The sequence below is a fragment of the Onychomys torridus genome, chromosome 18 (assembly GCF_903995425.1).
Source record: "Onychomys torridus chromosome 18, mOncTor1.1, whole genome shotgun sequence".
NCBI classification, from domain to species: Eukaryota; Metazoa; Chordata; class Mammalia; order Rodentia; family Cricetidae; genus Onychomys; species Onychomys torridus.
The window spans coordinates 50,027,742-50,040,509 of NC_050460.1; the positions used below are offsets into that span (position 1 = coordinate 50,027,742).

General features: G+C 42.0%; 1 protein-coding gene across 2 annotated transcripts in view; it reads right to left on the reverse strand.

Annotated features, from left to right (window-relative positions):
- Arid5b (AT-rich interaction domain 5B) overlaps positions 1 to 12,768 on the reverse strand; it is a 176,225-nt gene that overhangs the window by 77,871 nt on the left and 85,586 nt on the right. For both annotated transcript variants that reach the window (XM_036167714.1, XM_036167713.1), the window contains exon 4: positions 8,598 to 8,828. In XM_036167714.1, the coding sequence (XP_036023607.1) occupies positions 8,598 to 8,828 (231 nt within the window). The remainder of the gene's footprint in view (positions 1 to 8,597; positions 8,829 to 12,768) is intronic.

Below are 12,768 nucleotides of genomic sequence, written 5' to 3' on the forward strand. Positions count from 1 at the left end.
TTGCACACATTTCGTTATTTTGAAATTAGGCCTATAATTTTTTCATTAAAGGAGGGTGCCAAGTTGGGGAAGCCAAGGCGCTCTGAGCAGAAAATTACAGAGAGGTGTATGGAGTAAGTCCTTCTAGCCTGGCTGCCTGTTTCCAGATGGCCCAATGTTATGTAGGTGACATAATCTTTCTAAGCAGGGTCTGGATTATAGGCAGTCAGGTGAAGGGGAAAGACGGCACCACAGGCTTTGAATCAAGCAATCCAGGTTCAAAACCTGGTCCACCCATTTATAGTCACATTGCTGTACTCTGATGTCTGTATTCACAGCATGGGGAAGAGCAGTGACCACGGTGCCTATGTACCCATTCCCTCACTTACCCAGGGTGTATTACATGCCTATTGTATGCAACGACTCTCCTGTCTCTGAGCCCACAGTAGTGATCAAGACATAAAATGTGCTGTTTACATGACCAAGGGCTTACAGTAGTGGGGGGGGGGGGGGACAGACAGTAAACCCGTAAATAAACAATTACAGGAGTTAATTTCAGATAATGATGAGTTGTGGGGAGATAATAACAGGTTGGATGATGGGACCAAGCTGGACTTGTGGAAGAAGATAGCGTCTCTCTGGGGAGGAGACAGTAGGACAGAGGCCTGAATACCAAGAAGGAGGAGATCCATGATGCCTGGAGGAACACATTCCAAACGGACAGCAAAACAAGTATTTCTGGCTACAGCAGATGTTGAATGACTTTTAGTACCAACTCATACCTCATTTTCCCAAGTCGTGGCCACAGCTGATAAAGCAATTTTGTGGGTGTTTTCACTGTGACTCCAGTGCGTGGCTGTGGTTGTGTTGGTGGATGTAAGAGGTGAAAGGTTCTAACGACAATGAGGAGTTTGGTAGTATTTGTTCATCTTTACAGCAGTCTAGGAGGCATGGTCCATAACTGTCTCATATCTTGTCCTTCTCCTGGACTGCGCACACTACAGTGTGAGCTATTTGAGATCCAGGGAAATTCTGCCTTGGTTGCTCCCCGGAACCAGAACTGTGGTTGGCAAAATAATACTGATAATAACAAGGGGTATGGAGTAGACCCTGAGTGGGTGGATCTTACTATAGGTCACTCATTGAAGCCATGATCTGAGTGTCTCTCAATGGTCTCAGCTACAAGAGAAGGACTTAAATCCAGCAAATTCCCCTGACAGGACACAAGGATGCGAAGCAGAGAGCAAATCCATGTATCAGGAATGGTTTTTTGTTGCTGTTTATTATTTTAAAATTTAGTTATTGGGAGTGGAGTGGTTCAGTGGTTCAGAGCATGTTTCAGAGGACCCGAACTGGGTTCCCGTGTCAGAGAGAGACCAAAGTTGGCCCCTGAGAACACCTGCGTGCACATGCATGTACCTACATACAGATACAAACTATGCATATGATTAAAAGTAAAACAAATTTTTTAAAAATAAAGATTTATTTACTTTTTTAAATTTTGTGTGTATGTGTTTTGCCTGTGTGTATGTAGGTGTACCATATGTGTGCCACAGAGGCCAGAAGAGGGTATCAGCTCCCCTGGAATTGGGATTACAGATAAGCTGCCATGTGGGTGCTGTGAACTGAACCCTCTGTAAAAGCAGCCAGTGCTCCTCTTAACCACTGAGCCATCTCACCAGGCCCCTCAAGAAGAATTTTAAACAGAACAAAGATATCTTTTTACTGAATCTCATTCTAACACCCTTATTTTCACTAAGATATTTGCCTACTATATTTTTCAATGGCTGGTTCTTGTGTGTGTGTGTGTGTGTGTGTGTGTGTGTGTGTGTGTGTGTAATTAACAGAGTGTAATGTATCCCAAGCTGGATTCAAAATTACTACATAGCCAAGGATGATATTGAACTTCTAATCTTCAGGCCTCTACCTTCCAAGTGTTGGGATTAGAGGCATGCATCACCACTCCCAGACTATGTGGTGCTAGAGACTGAACCCAGAGTTTCATAAATGCTAGTCAAGTATGCTACCAACCGAGCTGCATCCCAAACATTTTTTTTTTTAAATTAAAAGAATCTGGTTATAGTGGAGGAATATATGGATCTTGGTTTTGAAATGGAGAATCAGTTATTTTCTGGATGGAATTCTTAGGTCAAGGGTTAGTCAACACAGACATGGTCACTTCTTTCCGGGGTAAAGGTGAATGCATCACACCCAAGATTGGTTAGTAACTCACTCAATCCCCTCAGCTACAAAAGGCATCCAAGTTATTTTAAAATATCCTTTCAAGTTCTCCCAAAAGCAAAAAAAAAAAAAAAAAAAAAAAAAAAAAAAAAAAAAAAAAAGCACTAATCCTCAACATTCCTCAGACTATGACTCTAAATTATTTCATAGTAGCAACATAGAATTTCTTGCTCTAAATCCCTAAGTGAGCTGGGATCCAGGATGTCAATGCCTCTGACCAAAGTAGTCTGTTCCCAAGACTCTTTTCTACTCATAGCTCAAGAAGGAGAACACATGTGCTAACCATTATGTGGAACACACCTGATGCACCTCTACCCACAGACTTATGTGGATTTGACTCAGTATGTTAGATCAGAACTTAAACACCCTCTTTGTGTCTAGTCTGACAGTGTAGGGCACAGAGAGACTTGCTTAAACTCTACGTTGGAAGAAAGAGTCTCTAGGAAATTTCCAGGGGCACAGTGAGATTTCTGAAGGCCAAGGTCTCCTGCACGAACAACAACATGCTTGAAGCCTGGATCTTTTCCTACTCACTTTCAATGAAAAGCTAAATAACTGCCTGATGTTCCTTTGGGAGCCTGGTGACCACCACAGACAGTGAAATCCTAAATGTGGACAGGGACCAGGAGCAAAGACATCTGATCATCAGAATCCACTGTGACCATAAAAGCCACTTTGGTAAGGACAAAAAACAAAAACAAAAACAGTTTACTCATAAATTTCCATGATCCATGACACAACAACTGCCTTCCCTCCATTTCCAGCAAAGCACGTGATCTTTGGAGGGGAAGAGTCCAGCTCTCCTTGATGCCTTATTAATGATTTTGCTTGTTTTGAATTCCCTTTCATAAAAACTCAAGGTTTTGTCCCTTCTCCTGTTCTGGCTTTTCCCTTTGCTTTTTCTTCTTTTGTCTATAATGTCATCATGTCAACTAACAGGAAATGGAACAGGGCAAAGTTCAAGGCACACACAGAAGAGTGACTTTAAAACATGCTGTGATATATGGACAACTTTACATGTTCATTCAGGCTCTGGTAAGCCCCCAGGACCCCTGGGGATGGGATTCCCATAGGATTTAACGAACATCATGGTTTCCTATGAATACATGCTGTCTAAGACAGAAGACTCCAATAGAAACATGTTGATTTCACATGTGTGAAATGTTGACAAACCAAATTCAGCAGAGACTCACACAGTGGAACAGAAGAATACATTCTTGCACTGATTCTCATTCCAACACTCTTATCTCTGACCAAGGTATTTGTCAATTGTTTCTCAATGACCCTTTCTCTCCTGGTGTGTGTGTGTGTGTGTGTGTGTGTGTGTGTGTGTGTGTGTGTGTGTGTATAACAAAATTGACTTACTCTGAACCTAACATGACGTCTGTGATTGCCTGATTTTACAGATGGAACAAGTAAGGGGCCTCATGGCATTTGCCTTAGAGAATCAGATGGTTGAGCCCCAATTTACACTTGATCTCTCTGCATGTGAGTTTAGCACTCTTTTATTTAAAACTACATTTTGCAGTTCTTTTCTACACCCTATCCCCAGTGGAATGTGTGTCTTAGTATAAAAACAGCCAAGCTCTCCTGTAGAGCTCATGTTGTCTCCACAAGGACAAAACACCTGATGACAGCCCTGTCTCATCTCTTTGCTTCTTCGCATGTGGTTGACCAAAGCCATACTTCCCTCTGCCCCATTCCCTTGTCAACAAACACACAAACACCCCAACTGCTCAGAAAAACTTAAAAGCGTGACTTCTGCTTCCTATGTCTCTGCAATTCAAAACACGAACACACACACACACACACACACACATGAACTGAGCCACATCTAAAGACATCTAATCCTACCTACTTTTAAAGACTTATTGTTTATGTAAATGGGGCTACACTTGCACTTCTTGGTTGGGAGCTGGTACCTTAAAGTTTTCATCCCTCTGTTGCACTGTGCGTGCCTCTGTTTGAATTCAGTTTGTCAGCACTTTACACATGTGAAATCAATTGGTATGATATTACTATAAACACCGTGCGTTACAACGCAGTGGACTTTTTATTGTTCTAACTGCAAAGAAGAGACAAACTGTTTGCCCACGTGGTTTTCCTCTCGAGCACACATAATATAAATGCCAGAGTCCATTTTATAAAACGGAAATCATTACTTAGCCAGGTAAGAGAAGGAAGTGGAGCTGTTGGGAGAACGCCTGTGTTGGGAGATTGCTACAGGACAGTGGGCACAGGAACCACGCTGGTGACAAAGATTTTTTTATGAAGAAAACAAAATGCTATTCATGTCATGCTGTCCTCGTTGTTATTAAAATCTCATTTCCTAATTGTGTGTGCCATACAATGAATTTTTATACTTCTTCAATGGAGAGTCCAATGTGTTAGTTGTTTTTTTTTTTTTTTTTTTTAATTATCTTGTGCTAAAAAGCCCACTGCCAACAGAGCAGTATGAGTGACAAGATAGAAGAATATGGGCAGGATTTGGGAGCTGAAGCACTTCAATCACTTACCATTAATATGATTCAATTTATGCTCAAGTCATAGGTTTAGACATTACACAGCACTGTCAGCAAGGAAGGGACTTGCATAATACAGAGAAGAAAGCAGATGGTGTGTTATCAAAACCCTTCAAGCCTAAAATAACCTTCCCAAGTAAGGAGGATAGTTAATTAAAACCAGGATATATTTACTCGATTCGGAATATCTCAATGTAAATAAAAATCAAAATGACACTACTGTAATGTTGGATTAAATGATGACATTTCATCTATTTTATTTTTCTTTAATAGTTTCTAATCAAACTTTTCATTAAGCGGCTTCATAAAATTCCACAGAGAATTCATTTATGGGGACTGGTTGTAGATGTAAAAGGCTTACTTTTATTGTTCAATTAAAGCTGGTATTCAGTGGACAACATTAGGGTAGCAGGGAGGGGGCCAAGCTGCTTGGCAGCAGGGAAGGCTGTGCCACAGAGCCAAGGTTCCCTTCAGAGATGTCTTTTGGTTATGCAGGTAGCCATGTTGGAGGACCCCAGAGAAAATGTGGGATCATCTCCTGTCTCAAAGCCACTGGCTAGCTTCTTCCCAGTTTGGCTACCTGCTCACATATTCATGTCTTCTTACAACTCACCCTAAGGTTGACTATGACCAGAAAGACTTCCGAGAGAGAGAGAATGGTGGACTCCAGCCAATAGAGACTTAGGGACTGGATTGTCAACAGTCTACATTTTTTTTCTAATAGGTTTCTAAAACACTATTAGATCTCCATCTTTTAAAATGAGACCAAGGAAGGGTTAGGGAGACGGCTCTATTGGTAGCTATGCAGCATACTTGTGATGCGCCCAGCACAGTGGAGTATGCCTGTAAGCCCTGTGCTGGGTAGGTAGAGACAGGACAGTCCCTGGCGCTTGCCTCCCAGCTAGCCTAACCTACTGGGGCATGTCCCATACAAAAAGTTGGCAGGAGTTTCAGAATCGACACCTGAGGTTGTCTGTTGGCTTCTACATGTGCACACGTGCATGTGCACCTGCACATACAAACATGCACCCACACACAGAGAAAAAAATAACAGACCGAGTTCTGATGCTATTGCAAGGCTTTCCTTGACCTCTGCTCCTGACTACTGTCTCAGGCCTCCAGTCCTACCCCAAACCACTGCTGGATTCCTACCCCCAATTGCTTCCCCAACAGCCATTATTGATTCTTTTAACTCAATTGGGCTTCCAGATGTGTTAATCCTGTCTTCCCTATTGGGATTCTTAATCCTCTAAACAAACAAGAACCAGATTTTATTTCTTCCTTCTGTATCCCTTCTATTGTCCATGTCATGGAGAAAGCAACATATCTGTTAATAAACTAAATATCATCAGGCATAGAAAAATCAGATACTATCCTTTGGAGAAGAAACTTTGAAGGATGTTATGGTGATTCGGAATTCCTTGTATCAAAGATGTAGTTGTTAAATGCTGTAAATTCTTTGCCATCAGGCCCACAATTCATCTGCCTGGTGATATGGCTAATAAAATCTGGTTTTTATAACCTAGGCATACTGTTACCTAAATTATATTTGACCAGTTACTGAAGTCACCGAATGTGTGGCACAGATTATATGCTGCATAGAAGACTCATCTGTGGGTCCCCTGGGCCCCTGGTTATCTGACAGAATGCTTTAGTCATCTGGCAGTCCTCGGTCTTAGGACCATTTGTTTAACGCTAGTCATTAATTAAATTTATGTTCTACCAACTGTTAACTGGTTGGAGAAACCCAATACCATGTTTTTAACAAATACTTTTTAACCCATGTCAATTTCACATATCTCCTGTTGGGGGATTTAAAATGTTATTGTTTGGAAATTTATATGTGTACCTAAGGAGGTGGGGGGACACATATGGCTGAAAGTGTACCTAAGGAGGTGGGGGGACACATATGGCTGAAAGTGCACCTAAGGAGGTGGGGGGACACATATGACTGAAAGTGCTTCAAGTCAAGGTAAGCTGCATGGCCTGCATGTTAGCATGAGCTACTTTCAAAAGGGGAAACCATCTGAGGCGCAAGCTAACCATCTGATGATATTCTCATCATTGAACTTGCCTTCTAGAAGCTCTTTAAAGTGCTTTTATTCCAAAAGAAATGTTCTACTTCCAGAGGCTGGAGAAGAAAGGCAGAATTAAAATGAGGTATTCTAAAAGAAAGTTCAGGAGCACATTCATACAGAGATGTTTGTATTTGCAAGAACATTTAAAATTCCTTTAGGAATGCTCCAGCAACCACTGATCATTGTTGGATAGGAATGTCTGTTTTCCAACTCTAGACAGAACAGCTTTGGAACTCAGTGACTAATAATTCCTAAATTAGCCAAAAAGGTTAAAGCATTTTTTTCATTATATTACATTGTTAAACACTAACTTTGAATGCTTTTAAGCAGGGGAAAACATTCTCTCAGCTTTATTCAGTGTTAGGAACTTAGAGACCTTTGGATTAGCTAGTAAAACACAGGGCTTAGGAGCAAGGAACGTGGGTGAATTTTTTTTCCTCTCTCTCTCAAATAATGAAGAAGGCAGACATGTAAATGCTCATCTGAAAGGAAAGAGTACTTAATAATTGGATGTATTGATCTGTTTTAATGAAAAGGCTACTTGACTATTAAAAATAGGACCATGTGTACTTCTGTGTAGAAGGAAAATCTAACCCCCCACACATGTACACACTCACCATATGACATGTACACACCCACTCTCACATAGTCTCTGACTTTGGACTCCAACTAGTTTACATCTTGTCTCCCTTCTCCTCATCTTCCTCCTCAGACATCAGATTCCACCCTTCACCCTAGATCCTCTACTGTTCACACATCTACTTCCAAAGTCCTCTGTAGTAGCCTAGGAGCTCCCGAAGGCACAGACTGTCAACTTTGAGAGGCCACAGTAGATTCACAAAACCATGTAGAGGTATCTTAGAGCTAATTGGGACAATCCAGACCTGAATATTTTGCAAATGAGGTATCCTTGGGGACAATGTAAGCCAACAGAACAGGGATGGCATCAGCTTGAAGAAAGACTATGTATGTATTTTCAAGGCCTCAACCTCTTTTCCTCCTTGGTCCTCCTGATGAATTGAACAGGGTACCATCCTACCACCCATGAAGGTGATTTCAAGAGAAGTGGGGGTGTCCATACCTCTGTATGCACAGGAAAACCTACTCAGTGGAGAATGTCGAACATGCTGCGATTTCTTCAACAAATGGACACAGAAGGCAAGATATGACACCTTGCCCTCACTGACAGTGCACATTGCAAGGTTTCCAAAGGTGAGCTATGGTGACTGACAGCCCCTCTATTAAGAAGATGCATTACTAGTCAGCTAGGCCAGGATTTGGTATGTGTGAGAAAATTTAAAGGATAGGGCACATCTACAACTCATGTATGTATGTGCTATCTGTCTATCTATCTATCTATCTATCTATCTATCTATCTATCTATCTAACATTCCATCAATCAATCTTTCATCTCTGTCTACCTAATAGTATTGAATAGTTTATGCATTCTTGTAGAACCTTATAAAATTAGAAAATTTAAAAACCAATATTTAAGTAGCTAAAGCCCTCTCAGGAAGAACACGAAAGCATCCAATTTCAAAGTCCACCAAGCACCTCCCAATTATACATTGAACGACAAACACAAAATAACCATCTTTCTCCTGTGGTAAACAGTGGTTCCCAGCAACATGAGGACACCTTGTGTTGTGATAACATGGGGGCTGGGTGCAGCCGTGTGGTGAAGGCAAGCCCTGCTTCCCAGCCCCGCTCACAACGTGAACCAAAAATGGCTACTCGCAGAAACAAGTTTCAAGTTGAGTAAAAGACAGACACTCACCGAACTCATCGCATATACTCTCGTTTTCTATGAGAGTAGGGTGGTCAAAGGTATCCCGGCAGTACAGGATCTGGGGGTTTCTGCTGACCATTGCGATGCCCCCCAGGGCGAGGGCAAACTGGTCTGTGAGGATGGAAGATGGCTTATCCTGGATCCTCTTGAGCATAGAACGGTACCGACAGTATTGGGGGTAGCTGAGCACGATCACATTGGTCTCTTCCTCATCTTCCCCTGGACAGAAAAGCAAACACATCCATTACCCTCTTCCTGCCAACAGAGAGAACTTTAATTTCAATGGTCAGTTTTGCTTTGGGGTTAGAGATGTCTTCCTCAGCAAAGCCCTCTTCTTTACCATGGTCTGGCAATGTCAGAATCTTCTAGAATCCCCCTTCCCAACTCAGCTCCCCACCCTCAAAGCCTGAGGCCACCCCTGAGTATAACCACTTTGTGGCCTCCAGGGACATACATAGTAGGTGATGCTCGAGTTATTTGAGGGCAATCAAACTTAAAAACTCCTTCCAGAGGTTCCAATGTATTTTTTTTAAGTCATTGGTGTCACCATGATAGGAAAACTTTGATGAGTTTCTTTACAATTATTGCTTGGTTTAGACTGATTACACATTTTGCGTGTACATGCTCGGTGTTGGCAAAAATGGCTGGACCCTGGAAAAGCGTCCATAGGTCTAAGGAGTATTGCCACCTGCTCTGTGGCTCAACAAATATTTTGTGTTCTCTTTATGGGTCTGGAGAAAGGTTGTACTTCCCACCGTTGGGAGTCCAGGGGAGCCTGGACTTGTTGTTGGCCAATGAATATGACAGAAGTCGCGGCTGCTTTAGAGCCAGTGTGCCATGGACCAGAGTGTCTCTTTGTCTTTGTTCTGGCCATCTGTAATGCTCAGACAGCAGCTCCTCTGCCAGTCTGGGTCTTGGAGTTAAAAACAGCATGAGGCAGAGTCCCTGGTTGATCCAAAGGAGGTGCAAACACAGCAGAAATGATGCCCATATTGTTTATAACGATCATTTGTTATCACAGTATGATTTACCCCAACTTGACTGATATCACCATCTTCTCCATGCCCCCCCACACCCACACCCCTCATCTTTTGATGTTTCTCAAATCCACCTGGTAGCCTGGCACACCCCAGAGAACCATGCTGAAAGGCTCCACAAACAGCCTCGAGAGACAGTCCCATGAGGACCATTTTAACTCAGATCAATGCAGAAAACATCAATCTTCCTCTTAAATGATCATGATGCCTACTGCTAACTCACTATGTTTTGTGAATAGTTGCAAAACCCAGATTCAACAAGGACAAATCCTTCATTCATTTTAAGCTTGAGAAATGGCAAGGGCCCTCTTTGGTAGTCTGTTACCTGCTGCCATGCCAAACTGAACTTGGGTTTCACGAGCCACGCCACCAGCGTGCCAGTCAGCCATTCCCAGATTTGTCATTTGTATGTCCAATGGGGAAACACTCACTATTTTGAGCCCTTATTGTACTTCAGAGAACGGCATGAAACAGTTGTTAAGGATACTGACTTTATTGTGGCCATCTGGTAACCAGTGGGAGACAAATTGGGATAGAATGCAATGACGGAACATAACCAGGATGGATGCAAGGTGTGCACGTGACCTTTGCAGATAGGAAGCTGACTTGCAGATGTATCTCTAATTAGGCTCACTTAGCTCTTCAGGCTGGAGGCTTCTCCAGGAATGGAGGTGCTTAGCTGCTTCTAGCATGATGTCTTCAAATGGCTTGCACTTCTTAGACTCCTGCCTGGTTTGTGGGCAGCCACATTAGCAGCTGGCACACTTAGAAGGCAGTGTATTTACATGGAAGAGAAGTCTATCAGTGAAAACTAGTCCTGAGGTGCTGACAGGCGGGCCATGACAGCAAGTTGAGATTCCTACAGTAGACTAAGACACTAAGTTCAAACACTACATTGATAGATATATTTGTTACAGATAAGCTAAAACCTGAGAAATTAAAACTCACCGCTGTCAGAAGGCCCCAATATCTCTGCGCTATCCCAAAGAGTAGCCTCTAATCACCATCCGTACCAAATCCTGTTTATATCTCTACACCTTATTTGTTAAAGATGTGAATCCTGGAGAATACAGCCACAACCTGCCAGAGCTCACCACTCTGTTGAGCATGCTCAGTACCTACACCACTTTTCTGTACATAGAAAACCCTGCGCAAATACCTCACGGCCCCTGAGTCTGCTCTGGTAGGGTCTTTGGCTTCTGTGAAGACAAGAAAATCATACCAGTTCCAAGAGTTTTAGAAATAAAATGGAAGATGCTGTGCTTTCCAGAGGAAGGAAGTTAAGGAACAGTTGTTTCTGAGTTGGTGTTCTGGGAGAAGCCACCTGGGTCGAGGGTCCACTTCACTGCTACCTGTCATTCTCTGGATTTTCTTTGAGGACATTAGTTGTAGATGTTTGTTTTCCAAGGCAGGGTTTCCTTTTTTTGCATAGCTTCAGCTATCCTGGAACTCACTCTGTAGACCAGGCTGACCTGGAACTCACAGAGCTCTGCCTGCCTCTGCCTCCTGCGTACTGGCATTAAAGGTGTGCGCCCCCACCAGCCACCTCTTTGAGTACTTTTTCATGATGATGCTCTCTCTGCCCTTTATCTGGTTCTCTGTTTGGGATAGCGTCATCTCTCTGGCAAGCTTCAGTGCTGAAACATGGCCTCCTTTGGCTCCCAGTACGTCGTCCTAGCTCCCACCACCTACTCTGCCTTCCTCACAGTTTCTGACTCCTTCTTGTAGTTATTGGAAGAGCACGAGCATGGCCACTCTCCTCCCACTTCTTAGGAAGGTGCCCTAAGAACGACCACTGCATCTGGGAGCAGTGTTGCTCGGGGGTGTCCTGGGAATGCTATCCAAGGTCCCATGGGTTGCCTGAGAAGGGTTGGACTCAGGGTGCCACCCAAAATGACTGACTCAGTTTCTCTAAGATCGGAATACAGGAATTTATATTTTTAACAAGCACTCGGCCTAGTTCTTGGACTCTACACTTCCAAACAAGTAATTCTGATTTTCTTTCTTTCTTTCTTTCTTTCTTTCTTTTTCTTTTTTCTTTTTTTTTTTTTTTGCTTAGATTTATAGTGACTTACTTAGTTTGGGTTTTAAAATACATGTATTTAAAGCACCATTGTATTATATGCAATACTTAAAAGATTTATATTTATAGCTACATATATATTTATGACTTATACATAATATATGCCATGTATTTAAAATGTATATTATACATGTATACCATACTATATTAATATGACATATGTTGCTATATTAACATTATATGGTACAACATACAAGTGCACATATATTAATATATGTAGTCATCATATATATATATATGTGTATATATATGTATGTCAGATACTTGTGTTTATTTTTATTTCTCTTCTCCAATCTATTAGTGCTTAGAATAAAATCCAGGATTAAGTTCACCTGCCTCTGCTACTTTTCTGTGACTGTTGGTAGGTAATACAGAGGACACCAACCAAATTAAAATAAGCTAACAGAGACAAGACCATCACCAAAAACCCAGAAGGCCAGGCACAGTTCGTTGGTGTGTTCAGGAAAAGAGAGTGCCTTAACACCATTTCCAGTACTGAGAGAAAAATACTACAATTTAGGAAAATCTTGAAATAATGAAAATTTTGTTCCTCACGAAAACCCCTTGTCCCTCATGAAAACCCCGTAAACAATGCTACACTTTGTGAATGTTCCCCAATACAGAGGTGGCAAAACTGAGGTTGCCAGCTAGGTGACTAGGCAGGGACCTCCATGACATTGGAAATGACGGGAGGAAGCTTTAACCCGAACTTTTAATCTTGTAACTTTTGTTTGACTAACTTTGCAGTATGACAAAATGCCTCGAATTATTAGTGGTAACTGATCTATAGTGTTAGGGTGAAGATAGTAAGCTTTGGTCAGGTAAAACCTGACATTCTACCCACCTACGAGCCAGAATTATTCCACTCGGGTTAATAATTTCACTTGGTTAATTATTTCAAGTGTATGACTTGAGGGCCTGTAATGCACACTGTAAACACTTAAATGATCGTTATGATTTTCACGTAACAACTTCCTACCCATGAGACAGAAGAAGCCTGAATCATACATTTGCCAAACTAACACTCTTGCCCCCCATT